Source organism: Paroedura picta, chromosome 14 (genome assembly GCF_049243985.1).
Source record: "Paroedura picta isolate Pp20150507F chromosome 14, Ppicta_v3.0, whole genome shotgun sequence".
NCBI lineage: Eukaryota > Metazoa > Chordata > Lepidosauria > Squamata > Gekkonidae > Paroedura > Paroedura picta.
The window spans coordinates 15,745,211-15,765,635 of NC_135382.1; the positions used below are offsets into that span (position 1 = coordinate 15,745,211).

Sequence of the window (20,425 nt, forward strand, 5' to 3'; positions counted from 1 at the left end):
TTTGGTTGTACTCTGTACTCTTGCTGTGGTTTCAGAGGGTTTAGGAGTGGCCTCAGGATGTGAAACCCGACCACACTGTGGTTAAAATCAGCAGAAAGCATTGGAGGCGCTGGCTTTAGGGTTTAGAATGAGCATTTCTCATGCACTGGAATTTAGGCTGCAGTCTTTTACATGCTTAACTGTGAGTGAATCCCACAGGACATAGTGGGCTTGCTCTTAAGTAGACATGCGTAAGGATAGTCATTTTAATCAAACTTGTGCCGCAAATCCACCATGTTGGGTGGACTAAATGTGGACTATGAAGCATGGACAAATCCTAGTTCTTTGTCATCTGAACTGCTGCAATGAGGGGAACTTCCATGCAGCCTCCCGGTCCTGCAAGGGGCTGGGGCCGTGAGATGCTTCCCTGCCATCCACCTGTCTCCCCATGGAATGAGTGTCGATGCTGGTGGGGTGAAAGGACTTTCCGTGCAGCCTCCTGCCCCCATGCAGGACCAGGGCCACGAGATGCTTCCCCATGGAGTGAGTGCTGGTGGCAGGGACACTTCAAATATACCAGGGCCCCTGGGGGCCTTATGGCCCCCATTGAGAATGACTAGTCTGTACAACTGTGTTTAGCTTAGTGAAGCAAGGTCCTGCGGTGTAATTTTTGCACAATTGACTGTGGCTTGTTAAGACTTAACACTTTTCTTCAGTTCTGTTTTTATACTTCCAATTGAGGAACCCCCATCGATTGTATTGATTCACTCCGTATAATCTGCCTGGAGTCCCTGTAGGGAAGGCAAGACTATAAAAGACATAAATAAATAAGTTTTTAAAAGATTTCTCCCTGATGAAAACAGCCTTGGAAGGAAGCAAAGCCAGGTGTGTTCGATAGCCTTCTGCTTGGACACAACAGGGACTTTTACATTTCATTTCTGCATGTATTGTGGCACACAGTTTGCCTTATTATTGGACAATGGCCTGATAGCAGTTGTTCAGGATACAGCAATGGTTCTCCTGTCCCTCAAAGCCCTCTCCTTTGTATGCATGAAGGTCATGAACGCAGATGGTACCAACAGGAGAGTCCTTGTGGAAGACAAGCTGCCTCATATCTTTGGTTTCACGCTGTTGGGGGACTACATTTATTGGACAGACTGGCAAAGACGAAGCATTGAGCGAGTTCATAAGCGGACGGCTGAAAGGGAGATCATCATAGACCAGCTGCCCGACCTCATGGGGCTGAAGGCTACAAACGTCCACCAGATCATTGGTGAGTACCTTAAAAGTCTGAGCTCCACCTTACAAGGCTCAGAAGCGTCGCATGGCGAGTTCTTATTTCATACAATGCCGTCCATTCAAGCTTGATTTAGCTGGAATTAATCTATTTCTCTTAAATTAATACCTCCCCTTTTGGCTTATCACAGCCAATTATGCTTATCAGAACCGTATCGTCTTATTATTTATGGGTTAGTCTGCAACACCGCTCTACAAAGTCTTGTTAGCTAATGAAAAAGCTAAGCCCTTTCTTTTAGTCCAGAATCCAGAATTGTGTGGGTTTTCGGTTATGACAATAATTGGTATTGGAATTGATATGAATTTTGCGCTTCCATAATGACCCAGGAAAATGGAACATAGTAAAAATAATAATTACTTTAAATAGCAGTCCAGCCTTATTTTATTCCTATACTGCTAAACAAATGGGCATGCAATATTCTTCTGAGATGACTCAGGAGAAGGGATAGTTGAACACACATGAAACTGCCTCATACCAGATTGTTTCATTAAGGTCAGTACTGCCTACCCTTTCTGGCCTTGGCTGTCCAGTGTCTCAGAGCGAGGTCTTTCACATCACTTACTGCCTGGCCAGGAGGGAAGGTGGCACGGGACAGCCTGATCTTGTCAGATCTTAGAAGCTGTACAGAATCAGCCATGGTTAATACTTGGATGGGAGACCTTCCAGGAGGACTGCAGAGAAAGGCATGGAAAACCACTTCTGCTTCACTTACCTTGAAAGCCCCTTGTTTGGGGTCACCATAACTCAGCTGCGACTTTATGGCACTTTACACATACTGCACTGGCTTCCAGTATGGAGACCAAATCAGGTTCAAGGTTTTGATTCTTACTTTCAAAGCCCTAATACAAGGGTAGTCAAACTGCGGCCCTCCAGATGTCCATGGACTACAATTCCCAGGAGCCCCTGCCAGCATTCGCTGGCAGGGGCTCCTGGGAATTGTAGTCCATGGACATCTGGAGGGCCGCAGTTTGACTACCCCTGCCCTAAAGGGTCTGGGACCCTATCTATGAAACTGCCTTCTCCCGTATGTCTCCCAAAGAGTAAAGATTGAGTAGTCAAAACCCACTCAGAGTCCCCAGTAGCCATGGGCAGTTTGGCTTGGAGAAGCTAAAAAGTACTTGAATCAATGCTGATTTGGGGACTCTTTCAGCTCATCTGAGCCAAAATGCCCATTCCCTACATTCTATAGGATGAATTGTAATTTGATGATTTGGCCATGATTTGGCTCATTTAAATGCATCTTTCCCTTCTCAGGTAGTGCCTGGGGGGGGGGGGGGGGAACGACCTGATAATGACAGGCATGCCGTCCATGCCCTATAAATCCCTCCCTAAGCTGGTGGAGTGAGCATTTGAAGGGAGTGGCCAGTGTACTGAACAGCTGATAATGACAGGTGCCCCGCCCACTCCCTTTAAATCCCTCGCTAGCTTGGGGAGGGATTTAAAGGGAGCAGCTGGCATGCTTGTAATTATCACCTGTTTGGTGGGCACTGTCGTCCCCCTCCCCCCCTTCTCAGGCAGCAGAGATCTCTTTTGTTGCCTGGGAAGTGGGGGGGGGGCACTTTTGTGCACAAAAATACCCTGAAACTCTTCAGATTCAGCCAGATCTGAAAAGCTGAAGGAGTATTTGTGTGATTCAGATTCAGCCGGAATCATTTCCGGCCATATCCAAAATGGCACAATTTTCCTGTGTGTGCACATCCCTAGTCCCCAGCCTCAAGTAAAACTGGCCTCAACCAGGGCTGGGGCTTTTTCAGCCCTGGCTCCAGCCTGGTGGAAGGCTTGTCCTGATGAGAGTAGGGCCCTCTGGGACTTTAAACAGTTCCAGAGGGCCAGCAAGACCGGAGCTATTTCACCAGGCCTTTGGTTGAGGCCAGGAAATAAGATCGAATAGATGCTGGCCTCCCTACCTGAAAATCCATCCACCCAAAGGAAAACATTTCTGCACCGTTTGCACCCTCAGGATACAAATTTAACTGAAGGCTAAACAGCTTTTAAAAAGATGTTAAAACCTAAATTTAAGTTGACTTTCTGATTGCTTTTATATAAACTTGTATTGAATGAGCCAAGAGCCTCTTGTGCTGCAGAGTGGTAAGGCAGAAGACATGCAATCTGAAAGCTTTGCCCATGAGGCTGGGAGTTCGATCCCAGCAGCCGGCTCAAGGTTGACTCAGCCTTCCGTCCTTTTGAGGTCGGTAAAATGAGTAACCAGCTTGCTGGGGGGTAAACGGTCATGACTGGGGAAGGCACTGGCAAACCACCCCATATTGAGTCAGCCATGAAAACGCTAGAGGGCGTCACCCCAAAGGTCAGACATGACTTGGTGCTTGCACAGGGGATACCTTTACCTTTACCTTTTATTGAATGAGCACCCATAACAATAATAATAATAAATAATATTTTAATACAAAGGGAGCATTGAAACATTTGTGATTGTTTGACGGAGTGTTTAACTTGATTGTATTGTAGATTTGTATTGTGGTAGTTTTATGGAGTGTTTTAAATTGTTATATGATGTTTTCTTGTTAACCGCCACAAGCCAGCTTGCTGGGAGCGGTGGTATACAAATCTAACTAATCAATAAATAACATTTCCCACCTGCTGTCTGAAGTTGTCTAGGAACCGTTGGTCTAAGGACCTGTTGATTCCGTATTTCAACTTAGTGATTTCATTCTGGGGAATAGAGAGAACGGGTTGCCCTAATTTACGAATTCCCAAGATGGTGCCTGTGGGCACCATGGGGCCAGCCGGCATCTTTCCTGGTGACAGGTGGGACTTTTGCCCAGCAAGGTTTCCGACTAGCTATTGGACGTTGCTTTGGCAGCAGCTGCCACCACAGCAGAAGGGTCGTCACTGTGTGACTCAAGGCAAGCCACAGCAGAGATTTTGTTGCCGGCCTGTGACTCCTGTGGCAGCCATTTTGTGGCCGTGCACAACGTGCTGTGTCAGAATTCCAAATGTGCCCACCAGCACAAAGACATCGGGGACTCCTGCCCTAACTGATATTAATCCTTGGTGTTACAGTCACCGGTGTCTTCGATTAATTTGCATCCACAAACTGCTAAATAATTTTTTTCTGTGCCTTTAGGTACAAACCCTTGTGCGGAATCCAACGGGGGGTGCAGCCACCTATGCCTGTACAGGCCCCAGGGTTTGCGCTGTGCCTGCCCTATAGGACTGGAGCTCATCAGTGATATGAAGACCTGCATAGTCCCAGAAGCCTTCTTGCTCTTCTCCCGTAGAGCGGATATCCGGCGGATCTCTCTGGAGACCAACAACAACAACGTCGCAATCCCTCTCACAGGAGTTAAGGAAGCATCTGCTCTTGATTTTGATGTCACAGACAATCGCATATATTGGACAGACATCTCTTTAAAGGTATCGGATGCGGGTGGTGGCAGTCGCTGACTTTTGGCTTAAGGAGGGAAGTGGGACAAAGCACTAAAGCAGGGGTGGCCTCACTATGGCTCTCCAGTTGTCCATGGACTTCAACTAGGGGTTCATGGGAATTGTAGTCCATGGATATCTGGTGAGCCACAGTTTTAGCCACCCCCACCTAATGTTTTGCTTGGTTGATCGAATGGTGATCTAGCAAGATAACATCAAATAATTAAGGAAAGAGCAAGGGTTGGAATCACTTTAGAACCTGGAGTTGTTATTTTAAGTTAAGTCAAAAATTATTTTCTGAATAAGAAACTTGGTTGATATTTGGTTTAACCATCCCAGTAAGGATACTGTTGGCAAGTGTTAGAAAAAGAACAGGAAATGCCTTCCAAAGGAAAGGGGGAAATTGAATGCTGGAAGATGTTAATTCAATTAAAGTCAAGGGATGCTAAGAATCAATGGAGGTCAAAACTAGATGGATAAGTGGAGTCGACGTTCTAAATATAAAATCAAGCAGTATAGTTTGTTTGTGTATGTATGTGTAATTATTTCTGTACATTTGTTAAATAACAGTCATAAACATGAGCAGAAAATCTAATTAAGGTCCATACCACTCCAAACCTTTCTGGAAGGCTGGCCACATGAGTGTCTAGTTGGGTGTTAGAGATATTGGATGCATTCAGAATTCAGCAGTGGGGACATCACGTTTAGTCTAGATTTGCCTTCTGTGCCATTGTGCATCTGTGACAACACCCCAGAGGACAAACTGCACTGGACAGGCTAAAGAGAGCAAATTGGTTCTTAATGTTCTTTTTTGCTGTGTCTCCCCCAATGTCGCCCTGTCAGACAATCAGCAGGGCATTCATGAACGGCAGTTCCCTGGAACACGTAGTAGAATTCGGCTTGGATTACCCAGAAGGCATGGCTGTGGATTGGCTTGGGAAGAACCTGTACTGGGCCGATACAGGCACAAATCGTATAGAAGTGTCCAAGCTAGATGGACAGCATCGCCAGGTTCTGGTGTGGAAGGATCTGGACAGTCCTCGAGCCCTGGCGTTGGATCCTGCTGAGGGGTGAGCTCGTTGTTTAGTTTTGTTGGGTCAACCACTTCCTCGAGTGACAAGTAGCACCCGAGAAATACCTGTGGGCTATCCATTCTGTGGGCTTCTAGGCACGGTTCATGATTTGCAACCTTACTAAGTGTACCTGAGCAGTGACTCATGGAAGTTTATACCCTGCTGTAAATTTTGCTAGTGCTACCAGACTGTTGCTCTTTTCTGGTACTACCTGCAGTGAACGCATTCCATACTGACGTTTGCAGAAGAATCCATGCATATATGTCTCAGAACTCCACACTGTAAAGCAGGGGTAGTCAACCTGTGGTCCTCCAGATGTCCATGGACTACAATTCCCATGAGCCCCTGCCAGCAAACGCTGGCAGGGACTCATGGGAATTGTAGTCCATTGACATCTGGAGGACCACAGGTTGACTACCCCTGCTGTAAAGGATTCCCTAGCAAATTTTAATAAGTATATACCTCACTAACTTTTCTAGGCTATTCCCCCACACTCCCTGGGACCAGGAAGAATGTCCCGAAGTGACAGCAGGACACCTGGGTGGTCAGCAGAGACCTTCTGGGTTTTGGGCAAAACTCTATCATTTGAGGATGATTTTTTAACCATAGAGTTTTCCCAAAAGCCAGTGTCACCCCCAACATCACTTCCAGGGGATGTCGGCATGCCAGGTTAAGTGTGGGAGGGGGTAGCTCTCGGAGCGCACCCCTATCTCCCACTGGTAGTGCCTGGCAACCCTACTCCTAAGTGATTGTGTCCTGCCCCATACGTGCACACCAAAAAGCAGAGAACGTTCACAGACATAGGGCTATGATAGCCAACCCATCTCCTCCCTCCGGGGCTATCAGAGCCAGCGGGGGTGAAATGGTTGAGAGTGACAGCCTCTGATCTGGAGAACTGGGTTTGATTTCCTGCTCCTCCACATGCAGCCAGCTAGGTGACCTTGGGCTAATCACAGTCTGCTAGTGCTGTTCTCACAGAACAGTTCTGTCAGGGCTCTCTCAGCCTCACTTATCCCACAACGGTGTCAGTGGTGGGGAGAGGAAGGGGAGGCGATTGTAAGCCACCTGGAGGTTCCTTCAGGTAGTAAAAGGTGGGGTATAAAAGCCTGCTCTGCATCTATTTGAAGGAGCAGTGAGATCAACATATGAGGGTCCTGCCCTTCAAGCAGTCCTCACCCATTGCGGCCCCCTGCGTTTCTTAGACATATAAGGCTTCCCGATAGCTTTTGTATTCAAGAAGTACTTCCCCTCTCAATCTGAGGAGCAGCCATCTCCTAGGCAACACGGGCTTGGCCTTCTCTTTCCAGCAGGTGTGCCGGGCACCCACCTGATTCCATTCCCACCCCTTCACAAAACATTATACAGCTTTGCTTTTGCTTGGGTTCCTTGCGGCCCAAAAGGATTACAGCACTCTATTCGATTCAAGTGGGTAGCCGTGTGTGTCTGAGGAAGAGTGCCTGCACTCAAAAGCTCCCGCCTTGAATAGATCTTTGTTGGTCTTAAAGGTGCTACTGGACTCTATTTTTGTAGCCCTCTATTTGGCCTTTGTAAGAGCCTCTTGTGGCGCAGGGTGGTAAGGCAGCAGAAATGCTGTCTGAAGCTGCCTGCCCATGAGGCTGGGAGTTCAATCCCAGCAGCCGGCTCAAGGTTGACTCAGCCTTCCATCCTTCCGAGGTCGGTAAAATGAGTACCCAGCTTGCTGGGGGGTAAACGGTGATGACTGGGGAAGGCACTGGCAAACCACCCCGTATTGAGTCTGCCATGAAAACGCTAGAGGGCGTCACCCCAAGGGTCAGACGTGGCCCGGTGCTTGCACAGGGGATACCTTTACCTTTACCTTTGTTCCATCACTGGCCTTGGGGGAGGGGGCAGCCCACCGGTCTGTGACATCACACTGTCTGGACTACTGGGCTGTGGCAAGGAGGAAGAATAGAACATTTGCTCACTGCAAATTCAGTCAGTCAGTCCGTAACCTTTTCTTGGCATAAAATGTATAAGACATATAAAAATAGGGTTTAAAATTTCAACAAAATAATAAAATGGGGTTACATGACCAAACAAATCTTAAAATGATTAAATAAACTATAAGAGATAAAATACAAGGTAGGCAGCATATTATAAAAGCATCTTAGTTAAAACTCTGGCAACTAAAATGGTTATCTCTGGGTCTTTGTCAGAGAGCAGAAATTGCAAGGTCATAGATTTACTTACAGAAGGCTTGTTTCCCAGCAAAGCAACAAAGCTGTCATCCCGACACTCACTGCAAATTCCTGTTCTGTTTGTTTGCTTAGCAGAGGCCTGGCACAGTCTTCGGGACACCTTGTACCCTACTCGGTGTACTAGGTTCACATCTTGTGCCGGGCTCGGTCACTTCAGGATCCTTTCCCTCCTGTGCTGAAATAAAGTTTGTGCTTTTAGCTTAACCCTGTTTCTCAACGATTCCCTCTTCGTTTTGCACATCTGTAAAACCTTTTTTAAAATCTCTACCCTCAGGTTTATGTACTGGACAGAATGGGGCGGGAAGCCCAAAATTGACCGAGCGGCCATGGATGGCAGTGAACGCACTACGCTGGTGCCAAACGTGGGGCGGGCAAACGGGCTGACCATCGATTACGCTAAGAGAAGATTGTACTGGACCGATTTGGATACTAACCTGATAGAATCTTCAAATATGCTGGGTACGTTTTAGTTTGTTCACGAGTGCAGGCTAAGAGACTCCCTCTCACCTGAAGCTTTGAGGCAGGACATTTACCTGAGCAACAAAAGGCCAAAATACGCAGCCTCCAGATACAGGTTGATCTGGATACTCTGTGGTCAGTTACTGCACTGGTAATGGTTTTCAGGTGATAACGCATGCAATTTCTCAACTGTTAAAGACTCATCCAGTGAAGGTCACAATGTTGGATGCTTTCAAATGAGTAGCCGTGTTGGTCTGAAGTAGCACAATAAAATCAGAGTCCAGGAGCACCTTTAAGACCAACAAAGATTTATTCAAGGCGTGAGCTTTTGAGTGCAAGCACCCTTCTAACGAAGGGTGCTTGCACTCGAAAGCTCACGCCTTGAATAAATCTTTGTTGGTCTTAAAGGTGCTCCTGGACTCTGATTTTAATGTTGGATGCTGTATAGGTGTTCTGAAACCAATCATTTATGGCCAAGCGGCAGGGCTTGTGGCCAGGCAGGCTAGTCGCTCCCATCCCATAAAGATGTGCAGTCCTCCCTCCCTTCAGGAGCAAGGTGAGGCCTAGACAGTATTGAAAGTAAATTCCAACTGCCTTCCTTCTGTTAAAGGAAAACCAGATTAGCATCAGAGGAATAAAAATTTTAAAAAACCCAGAAGCTGCTGGTTCCTGTTTAAAAAGACCTGTGCGTGGATATTTACTAGTAGGCAGGAGGCTGGTGAACCTTTGTATGGTTGTTGTGCTTATTATGTAAATCTCTCTCCCACCCTGTTTCTTTGGCCCAAATCCACGGCATTCCGATAGGGCTAGATATGCACGGACTGTCTGGAGACTTCCACCTCAAGCAGCCTGTGAGGACAGTGTGTTCGTAGCAAGAGCCAAAATCCAACCACCTCCAGAAATCTCAAGTGGTGGCAGGTTCCCAAACAGCTCCACAGCCAAGCAGCCCTGAGCAGAAAGACGCACACTCTCCGTTCCCTTCCCTGTCTGCTGAATCCGTTCTGTGCAAAACTCGCCTGTTAGAACATCCTCAGGAGAGAGCCGTACTTCCCACCTCATCCAAGCAGGTCTTACAGGTGTGAGATATGTCAAATCCCTAATCGGTGACTTCCCATCCACTTAGCCTGCTATCCAGGAGCACCCCAAGGGACAGCAGCTTATTGGCTTGGCAGCTCCAGTCCCATTGGGCAGTGGACCAGGATGAAGTGCAGGCCTGCCTTCTCCGAACTGGACTTCCCCCTTGCCTGGCTCATCCCTTTCCCACCAGTTTATCTCATACCACTCATTTGAGCGACCTCCCTTCCCATACTTCTAGTTTTCAAGTGCGTAATAGGCAGCGCTCAGTGAATGTGAGTTTTGCCTTCCTCCAGCCCAGCAGCTCTCCGGTCCCCTCATCAAAAGCTCCTGCTGTCAAAGAGTTGATCCTCTCTGTTTGGAGCTGTTCACAGTCTGAGTAGGCTGTCCTGCTCTGGATGGGCTCATGATCTGGATCAGTATAAGGCAGCTTTGTGCATCCCATCTGACTCAGAATTACATCCTTCTAAGTCAATTTAAGATGATGGGCTGAGAAGGGTGTAACTCTGTTTGCAGCGGCAGTGCAGGCGTGGATTTCCTGCATTGTGTTTGTGAGCGGTGATGAGTTGCAGAGAGAAGAGGGGCTGGAAATGCCCTAATGAACCCATGAAATAGCATGTACAGTCTTTGTTCTCAGCTTATGTGAGCCTTTAAAACAGGCTTTCTCAATCCTGGGGTTTCCTGATGCCCCGGATGGGTTTCCCAAACGGGTGGGAGTTTAATTTTTAAATATATTTTTTAATATATTTTAAATATATTTTTAAAATTTCTTAAACATCTATCGAGTTATAGGACCCGATATGATCAAGTTGACCTGTTCCCCCTCCCAAAACGGCCATTGATGGGCCTGGAGGGGTGCGAAGGGGAGGGTCCCCGGGTGGGCGTGTCCACAACTCTGCTTCCCAACTATATTCTGCACTATTGCACGACTTCTGGGGTTTCTTGAAGCCTGAATAATCAAGATGCAGATATATAGACTACATATAGCCATGCTACATGTGACTGTGATGGTTAAAAAGCACAAATTTTCCCTATGAAATGGACAATTGCTGTGTTTTGGAGGGACTTGGGGGGGGGTCTTCATTGCATAAGAAGTGGCCAGATTGCAGCATGTCCCTTCACTTGCGGAGTTCAACATCACACGAAAACTGCTTCACCAACATTTGAGTACTTCATTTGATGCTTTCGGTGCATCGGAGGAAAAAATCCCCCAATCCACAGTTGTGGTGCATTAAGACAGTCCTCCTTAATGAGTCTCGATTCGTATTGGGTGGCGGAGGTAGACTTGGAATACATCTCAGGCATCCTGTTTCATGTCCCTCGGTCTTTTTCCATTTTCCCCACAGGACTCAACCGTGACGTCATTGCCGATGATTTGCCTCATCCGTTTGGCCTGACTCAGTATCAGGATTACATCTACTGGACGGATTGGAGCCGGCGTAGCATTGAACGTGCCAACAAGACCAGCGGCCAGAACAGAACAGTGATCCAAAACCACTTGGATTATGTGATGGATATCTTAGTCTTCCATTCGTCCCGGCAAGCGGGCTGGAATGAGTGTGCTTCCAGCAATGGGCACTGCTCCCACCTCTGCTTGGCAGTGCCAGTCGGTGGCTTTGTCTGCGGCTGTCCGGCGCATTATTCCTTGAACCAAGACAACAGAACATGTAGTGGTAAGCTGTCAGCACATATGCACCATCTCAGTGATCTTTCTAGTAAGGTCAGATGAGGATTTCACTTCCTGCTGTGTTTGGGGGTGGGGCTTGAGCAAGTCTGAAATGATCAAACTGGGGTTATCATACGTTGGTCTCATCATGAGAAGATGAGACTCACTGGCAAAGACTGGGAAAAGTTGGAAGCAGCAGGAGAAGAGAGGGATGGACTCAAGCAAGGAAGCTATAACCCTCAGTTTTCGAGATAGTGAACAATAAGACGCTTTGGAAGACCTTAATTCAGAGGGTCACCAAAGTCAGAATTGATTGGACAGCATATAGCACGTGTACTACCAAGTCTGAAGCTTGTTAAGCCTTCAGTTTTATTTAATATACTTTTACATGAAATTTCCATGAACCTTGTGGTGTATTTTTTCTCCCTGTAGTTTCCTCCTAGGTCAATAACCAAGAATCTTTTGCACTGTGTTTTCTCGTTGCTTTAATCCTTTGCTTTCATATTCTCTTAGGAACATGATTTTTTAAAAAACTGTGGCCTTCCCTTGAAACCATTTGAATAGGTTATAACTGGATGCGTTTTCTTTCAATTAAGACAATGGGCGTGCAAAACACCCTTTCATTCCACGTGGGACACAGGCAGCATTTTGTTCTAAGACTTCCAAGCCCTCACCATAAAGATAACCGCTCTCTTCATTTCTTTCTCTCTCCGTATATTCAAGCCCCTACAAGTTTCCTGCTTTTCAGCCAGAAAAACGCCATCAGTCGGATGGTGATAGATGAGCAGCAGAGTCCAGATATCATCCTTCCGATCCACAGTCTCAGGAATGTCCGTGCCATCGACTACGATCCTGTGGAGAAGCAGCTGTACTGGATCGACTCCCGGCAGAACATTATCCGGAAGTCACCAGACGATGGTGGTCAGGTATCTCAGCAAAGGGTTGCTTTTGTTTTGCAAAGAAGCACAACTCATAGTTTAAATATCATATAGGACAGGGGTAGTCAAACTGCGGCCCTCCAGATGTCCATGGACTACAATTCCCAGGAGCCCCCTGCCAGCATTCGCTGGCAGGGGGCTCCTGGGAATTGTAGTCCATGGACATCTGGAGGGCCGCAGTTTGACTACCCCTGATATAGGAGATAGGTAACAGGAATCACTTCAGTTTTGTGGTGACCAAGCTCAACTAGATTTCGAGTCTGCCTTTCCTTTGGTTTAGTAGTGCCTCTACAGCACTGTCCTTGCCCGCCCCCTGGCCCTCTCATGACTCTTTGGTGATTCACTCCAGACGCAAGAATGTTATAGCACTCTCCAATGCTAAGTAGTTAAAGGCAGTGTTCAAGAAAGGTATAGTGTAGCGTTTAAAATGGGCATGGGTATCACACTGTTTGTGTTTTGAGACTTTAGAACAATTTCCTGAATATGTACATTGAATGTCCTTCCAGTTTGTCAGTGTTCAAGAAAGGTATTGTGTTTTGAACCCAAGTAGGCAGTTCTGTTTTGGCTGTGAGGCGTGGGTGGGCTGGTGGGTAGTGCTCCCCCTACTGCCGGATGAATTCTACCATGGCTTCCCCCTTCTGGAGGGTTCCTGATTGGTGGAGGAGACGGGGAGTCAATGTTTGAGTCTGACTCATCCCCTTTGTTGCAGTGGGGTGTCTCCCTCCAGATTCTTCTCTCCCCTTTTAGTCTTCTTCTATTCTCCTCTCTGATTCTGTCTCCTCCTTTTACCCCCTGGCTCTCTTCTTTTCGCTCCTGCTTCCGACCCCTTCCCACCCTGACTGGTGGTCTCTCCCCGCCTTTTATGTTCCTTCCATCTCCCAGCGGGCTCCGTAGCACACCCCGTGTCGAGGCTTCAAGAGCTGTGCCCCTCCGACTCAGTGTCGTCCCAACCTGCCTTGGGCAGGAGGACCACGGTCTGCATTGCCTCACCTGGGCCCACCCACACCCGGGAAATGGTGACGTTTGGGGGGCCCTGGAGCCAGGCAGCTGGTGAATGGCTACTGCCGCAGTGCCAGCAGCCTTGAGGCTGCAGTGTGGCATGGCTCCCCAGTGATGGTCCCGCTGGCTTAGGTGCCACCACTCCCAGTGGCAGCAGCTTCTCAGCTGGCAGTGGCAGTGGCCTCTCAGCTGCTAGCGGTGATGGTGGCGGCAGCTTCTCGGATAGTGGCAGTGGCTTGTGAATGGGGAGGGGGTCCCTGTAGCCTGGGCACAGAGCAGGGCTGTCTCAGCGCCACCTACCACAAAGGGTGTCTATTGTAGGGAGAGGAAGGGAAGGTGATTTGAGACTTTGTGCACTGAAAAGCAACTCTTCTTCTTCTTCTTCTTCTTCTTCTTCTTCTTCTTCTTCTTCTTCTTAGTTGTGTGTTCACTTTGAGTTTTGTATAAAAGCAGAGTGTTTTTTTTTAAAGCAGTATTGCTTACAACTAGCACTAAAACAGGAAGTGTGTGTGATGACTACATCTCACGTGTCCCCCAACGGAGTTTTCACATGGGCAGATGAGTTGGCACCTGAAGTCAAAGTAGCCCCAGTGGAGCTAGGCAATCTCCCTTTCTGGACCCTGTGAGGCAAGCATAGAAATGGAGGAAGGCATTGCCTGTTCCTTTTCCTGCTTCAGGATTGCTTATGTGTGGAGCACCAGCTCTGCATTTCCTACTCATCTACGTAACACTGTGTTCTTCAGTGACCTGCCAGTTCATAATTTTCTTTTGTTGTTTCCCTGCATCTGTCTCATCTCTAGAGTCTCATAGTGGTGACGAGCCCCGTTCCAAACCAGAACCTCGACATCCAGCCGTACGACTTGAGCATCGACATTTACAGTCGCTACCTTTATTGGACTTGTGAGGCCACAAATGTGATCAATGTGACTCACCTAGATGGGAGACCCATAGGAGTGGTGCTGAGAGGCGACCAGGACAGGCCCAGGGCTATTGTCGTGAACCCGGAGAAAGGGTGAGTGGAATCGCCCCTTTCTCAAATAGTCTCAAATGCTCCAAAATTCAGATATTTGGTGCAGAGTCCTGATGGAGAATCTGACAAGCAATTTTCTTCTTACAACATGGTGGTAATGGTTATAGGTATTTTACACAGAGGAAGTAGAAATATCATATATGAAAATAACGTGTATTTATTTTTAAAGAAGGTATGTAAAATCCATGCAACAATAAACAAAGACCCAATAAGCTAAAACAGATGTGTTTCAGTGCAAAAGCCTTCTTCAATGGTTAGGTTTCAACGGGTAGAGCCAGCTTGGTGCAGTGGTTAAGAGTGGCGGCTTCTAATCTGGTCAACCGGGTTTGATTCCCCACGCCTCCACATGTAGACGGCTGGATGACCTTGGACTCGAGCCCTGATAGTGCTATTGTGACCAAGCATTCCTCTCAGAAATCTCTCAGCCTCACCTCCCTCACAGAGTGTCTGTTGTGTGGAGAAGGGAAGGCGATTGTAAGCCGCTTTGAGACTCCTTCAGAGAGTGAACAGCAGGGTATAAAAACCAACTCTCCTTCTTCTAAAGTGGCTCTTGTGACTTCCCTTGGATTTCCTGAACCTTCTCTGCCAAGTGAGATAAATGGAGGACTGTATAACAATTCCCTTCTTCCATCACAGCAAAATCCTAAGCAGAGGAGCTTCCTTAAAATCAGTGGTCTTAAACTGGAGCAACTGCACAGGATTACTGTCATGATGAACAAATGTATTTAATTGCTCAGTTTTAAAATGGTGAGATAAGCGCTCCTAAACTGCAAACAAGGTTCTATAGAAACCATACAGCACGTTTTTCTTTTTTACTGCCCCATATCCTATGCTAAAGCTCTAGACTTAATCTTGGTTAAATGTATTGGATACCCTGATAAATGCAAGGAATAGTTCCTTCTCTCCAATCAGGATCCAGATACAATTGATAAAGTGGCTAAATTAAAACAAATGGCAATTAAGCTGCAAGAACTTAAGAATTAATTGATGGTATTCCAATTTGTCTTATTTTTATGCCAATAAATGTTGTTGTTGTTGTTGTTTAGAAAATATAATACCTTTGCTCTCTTGACTTTTTGGTTAACAGGTACATGTATTTCACCAACCTCCAGGAGAGGTCTCCGAAAATAGAAAGGGCAGCTTTAGATGGGACAGAACGTGAGGTCCTCTTCTACAATGGGCTGAGCAAGCCAGTGGCCCTGGCGATTGACGGCCAACTGGGTAAACTCTTCTGGGCAGATTCGGACCTTCGGAGAATTGAGAGCAGCGACCTCTCAGGTACCTTAAAGCTTCTTTCCTTTTTCTTCCTCCTTTTAAACAACCCAAATATTCCGTAACTTAATAGGAAGGAACGTGTAGTCTTCATTCTGCTCCATTCACAACTCTCGGCCTTTCTTTGTAAGGCAATGACTATTTATGCACTGGAGGTTTCATGCTGGGCTGCAGGCTGGGGTTTTAGTCGTGGCCAGTTGCCACTCCTTTTCCTGCACCCACACAGGGGAGAATTTGGCCCGGTGCACCTCATCCACCCCCAATTTGTGCTCCTGCACGGGAGCTGGGGCAGTGAATTTCCCAGTGCATAAACGGTCATAGATTCCAGCCCCTTTGTCACCCTCCTAGTCACACATTCCAACTTGCCAATATCCTTCCTGAACTGAACAAAAAATTCCAACCAGTGCGGAATAGAATGGTATTATAATGGCCAATTTATTATAACTGATTATAACTTTGCTTGTTATCTCTTCTCATGCTCAGTTTATTTTCTAAAAACGTAATCCATGGGCTATTTTTCTCTATGCTCCATTGCTAAGTTAAAGTATTTAACTGGGTTTTTTGCAGTTTAATTATTAAGCTGCCGTTGTGATTAAAGAATTACAAAGATCTGGGCTTCCTTTCCGCGGATTAAAATTAAATAGGCAAATGCCAACAATTTCTTTAGCAAATGTAATGAGTTGCTTCGGTCCATTATGGCCTAGATCAGGGGTAGTCAACCTGTGGTCCTCCAGATGTCCATGGACTACAATTCCCATGAGCCCCTGCCAGCATTTGCCAGCATTTGCTGGCAGGGGCTAATGGGAATTGTAGTCCATGGACATCTGGAGGACCACAGGTTGACTACCCCTGGCCTAGATGATTAGAAAGGGTGTAGCAAAGGGAGCTGTGCTTCCTTTTGCCCCATAACATCTACGTTAAAAAAAGTTAAATGGCATTTCAGTTTGCCCCACCCAGACCATTTATGCACTGGGAACTTCACTGCCCCAGCAACTGTGCAGGAGCACAAATCGGGGGCGGATGAGACACACTGGGCCAAATGCTCCCCCATGTGAGTGCAGGAAGAGATAGGACAACCTGCCACGACTAAAACTCCAGCCTGCAAACCAGCAAGAAACCTCCAGTGCATAAACAACGGCCCCACTGACACAGCAGCCAGAGAAGGGGAATTGGTGACAAAAAAGTGAAAGAACGTTGTTATCTTTGTTTGTTTGTTTCTTTGTTTCTTTATTACATTTGTATACTGCCCTCCCCTAAGGCTCAGGGCGGTTCACATAGAACATAACAGAACAATACATCAAACTCACTGATTATAATGAATGAAAGGTAACAGTAATAACAACCATAAACTTGCCAATATCCTGGTCATCTTTCCCTTCACCCCTTCTCTTTTTAAAGGCGCTAACAGGATAGTTCTCGAAGACGCCAACATCTTGCAGCCGGTAGGACTGACCGTGTTTGAAAACTGGCTCTACTGGATCGATCGCCATCAACAAATGATCGAGAAAATCGACATGACCGGCCGAGAAGGGCGGACAAAAGTTCAGGCGCGAATCGCTCAGCTCAGCGATATTCACGCCGTCAAAGAGCTCAACATGCAGGAGTACAGTAAGTGCCACGAAGCCGGCGGGAGAAGGGAAGCTTGATGATTCACGGCTTTTGCTTTTAAGGGCTTTCAACGCCGTGTCTGCATGCCGCAGAACAAGAGAGGCTTGTCTGTCACACCATTTCCGCTCCTTAGGCCCGCCTCCTGGGGCTACATGGTCCTTGCTGAGGCTACATCGGCCTGGATACTGTCGTGGCTGGAGGGGAGTCCCGCTTGCTGCCTGGAGCTCATAAAGGAAGGGCAGGATGTGAAGGCAATAAATAAGACTATCCTCTGGAGAAAGCAGTGCCCTTTGTCTGGCTGACCTACCAGTTCCTGTTTTCAAATGAGCGAGAGCAACGCTTAGTTATTTTGTTCTTGGGCCTTGGTCAGGAATGCTGCGTTATTTACGATTTACTGTCGTGCTGAGGCACCTCTTAGGAAAGGTGACAAAGTGTGTGTGTGTTTTTCAGGGAAGTGGATTTTTAATTTTTTAAAAATATATATTTATAGGTCCCCCATGGCATTAACTTTTTTTTTTTTTTGGATTGCATCAGTTATCAATATTCCAAAATTCTCCTTTCTTGCCAAGAGGCAATCAGTGCAGAGCCTAAGGCGTTCGCTGGCAGGGGCTCATGGGAATTGTAGTCCATGGACATCTGGAGGGCCGCAGTTTGACTACCCCTGTCCTAAGGCATAACCAGTCTGCAGAATAACAGGAGAGCAGACCGGAGAGAATCTGCTCATTGTTTCTTTGGGAGAGACCCAGAGCGCTGTTTGAGAAGCACGAATGGCAGGCCATCTCTGGTTTTTCCTGACAGTGGAATCAACACATCCTTTCTCCCCTCTTGTGTTGCTCTGCAGGGCAGCACCCGTGCTCCCAAGACAATGGCGGGTGCTCACACATTTGTATTGTGAAAGGGGACGGAACCACACGATGCTCCTGCCCAATGCATTTAGTCCTGCTTCAGGATGAACTTTCATGTGGAGGTAAGGCTACTGGCAGTGCGGTATAGTGGTTACAGTATTTATTTCTTTATCGTCTGGTTTGTGTGTGGCATGGCCAGGAGATCCGAGGATTGTCTGGTCACCAGGCAAGGGACAGGTTTACCATTTCCTGCCTCCACGTCACGACCTCTAGTGTTCCTTGGAGGACCCACTGCCCAAATCCTTGGAGGTCTCCCATCTAAATGTTATCCAGGGTCGGCCCTGCTTAGCTTCTGAGATCTGAAGGGATCGGACTTGCCCAGGCTATCCATTTCAGGGCAATGGTTGCAGCGTTGAGCTGAGAGACCTGATTTTAAATCCCGGCTCTGCCAGGAAGCTGGTTGGGTAGAATGGCTTTGTCACTAACTCTCAGCCTCACCTACTTGACCAGTTGTGAGGAAAACGGGGGTGACCTATGCTGCCCTGAGCGCCTTGGTTGAAGGGTGAGATATAGGGGTACTAGACAGATACAGTACTGACTTGAAGCTGACTTGAAGGAGCAACCTGAATTCATCCTGAGCGAACACAATAGTCTAACTGGACCCTGAGTCAAGGTGGATCTATCTGCTGTGCGTTATATCCCTTTTTATTTTTCCATATGGAATTGTTGGGGAACATTGGAATGCAGTGGGTGTCTGGGAATACGTCTTCAGGAGGCCGCTGTTGTGAAAATTTGAAGACAAGAAGAGTCCTTCACTAATGAGAGTCTACCAGACTGAAGGAGGGAAGGGAAGCTGGTCCCTTCTGAGACACAGGCGAAAACTTTCCCGCCCTGATTCTGATGCTAAGTGACTTGGGTCCTTGCAGATCTGAGATAGCAAACCAGCCACAGTGTCCGTTTTAATTTGTTTGGGCTTCAGCATATGAGAGGCAGGCTCTGAAGCCAGGTCCACTTGACGTGGACTGATGAGGCATATGGTGGGAGTATGCCAACCGAAAATGACCTTGAAGATAATTTCCTAAGTTTGCAGATCACTGCATGCATCGGATCAGCCAGCTTCTGGGAAAACAGTCGCATCTCTAAGAGGAAGGAGCAGCTTTGAGCATACCAAACTGTAGACTGGGTATTGAATTGCAGTCACCTGTTACAGACTTGGAAGCCGGCTCGTTTCCAGACATCTGACACAACCGTACCCCTTCAGGCAGGAACGTGATGAAAAGCAGGCCGTGTCCATTGCAGGAAGATGCCAGAGGGCAAAGAGATGCAGGCAGCGGCAGTAAGCTTTGGGTGTCAACAACGGCCCAGGACTTTGGGCCATTCAACTCACTTCTGACTCTGAAAGGCACATGCTAGGGATCCGTAAGTTCCAGTTAGTTTCAGCAGCCGAGGCCACCGCTGCATGGATGCAGTCGAATGAACTCGCGGATTTGGTTCATTCGAACACAGCCTCTTGTAAAAATACAACAAAAGAATCAAATGAAGGGGGGGATTATTAGGGGGGGTCGAAAACCAATTACCCAGTCTCATAATGCTCCTGTGGTGCAGTCTCATTTGGCCTGATCCAACATGGCTTCTTGTTTGTGTCCTCCCATTCCAGAGAGATATGCCGCTTGTTAAGGCAGCTGATCAATCCTTGGCTCTTTGTGTTACAGAACCGCCCACGTGTTCCCCGCAGCAGTTCAAATGTTTCACGGGGGAGATTGACTGCATCCCCGCCGTTTGGCGCTGTGACGGGTTCACGGAATGCGAGGATGACAGCGACGAGAAGAACTGCCCTGTGTGCTCCGAGGTCCAGTTCCAGTGCGAGAGTGGGCAGTGCATTGACAGTAGCCTGCAGTGCAACGGGGAGGCCAATTGCCAGGACAGCTCCGATGAGAAGAACTGTGAAGGTATGGTAGATAGTTTGAACACACGGCAATCACAGCTTTGGGAAGGGGGGAAGAGTGCAGAGCTTTTGCTCAAACTAGGAATGTTTTCTTCCACTTGTTTTCTAATACGCCAATACTTCAGATGTGTCAGGTCCCCGCTGAACTCTCAATAAGCATTGAGTAACGAACAGAGTGCAAGGTGTTTCCTAGCTAGAACTTAAGAGCAGGCTTACAAGCATACCTTTATTTTCCCCCGGTCTCCCTGCCCTGCAATCCCTCCCCTCAATTTGAATTCCGGCATGGTGAACAATGGACCAGGCACAAAACTTTCCCAGGCAAGGTGTGTGTTGGGCCTAGACTCTACAAAGTATTCTTGCCCTATGTGTCTACAAGGTCAAGATAATATCAACAAGCTCTGGGTAGATAAGAGGTCCTTGAGCCTCTGGAAAAGAGTAGAAATGGCTGAAAGGGAAGGGAAAAAGAGAAAATTGTACATGTTTAATGAAGTACATATTTAATAAAATGCATAAAACTCAAAAGCTGTGTAGTGCAAGGGTAGCCAAACTGTGGCTCTCCAGATGTCCATGGACTACAATTACCATGAGTCTCTGCCAGCTTGGTCCATGGTGCTGGCAGGGGCTCCTGGTAATTATA

General features: G+C 47.3%; 1 protein-coding gene across 2 annotated transcripts in view; it reads left to right on the plus strand.

Annotated features, from left to right (window-relative positions):
• The window catches only part of LRP6 (LDL receptor related protein 6), a 115,819-nt gene that overhangs the window by 81,506 nt on the left and 13,888 nt on the right, over positions 1–20,425 (plus strand). For both annotated transcript variants that reach the window (XR_013226647.1, XM_077310668.1), the window contains exons 8-18: positions 1,036–1,252; positions 4,362–4,651; positions 5,504–5,730; positions 8,227–8,411; positions 10,832–11,158; positions 11,875–12,077; positions 13,889–14,100; positions 15,206–15,396; positions 16,789–16,998; positions 17,840–17,965; positions 19,556–19,792. Coding sequence is in view for 1 of the 2 variants with exons in the window: in XM_077310668.1 (XP_077166783.1) it covers positions 1,036–1,252; positions 4,362–4,651; positions 5,504–5,730; positions 8,227–8,411; positions 10,832–11,158; positions 11,875–12,077; positions 13,889–14,100; positions 15,206–15,396; positions 16,789–16,998; positions 17,840–17,965; positions 19,556–19,792 (2,425 nt within the window). In the remaining variant the exon portion in view is untranslated. The remainder of the gene's footprint in view (positions 1–1,035; positions 1,253–4,361; positions 4,652–5,503; positions 5,731–8,226; positions 8,412–10,831; positions 11,159–11,874; positions 12,078–13,888; positions 14,101–15,205; positions 15,397–16,788; positions 16,999–17,839; positions 17,966–19,555; positions 19,793–20,425) is intronic.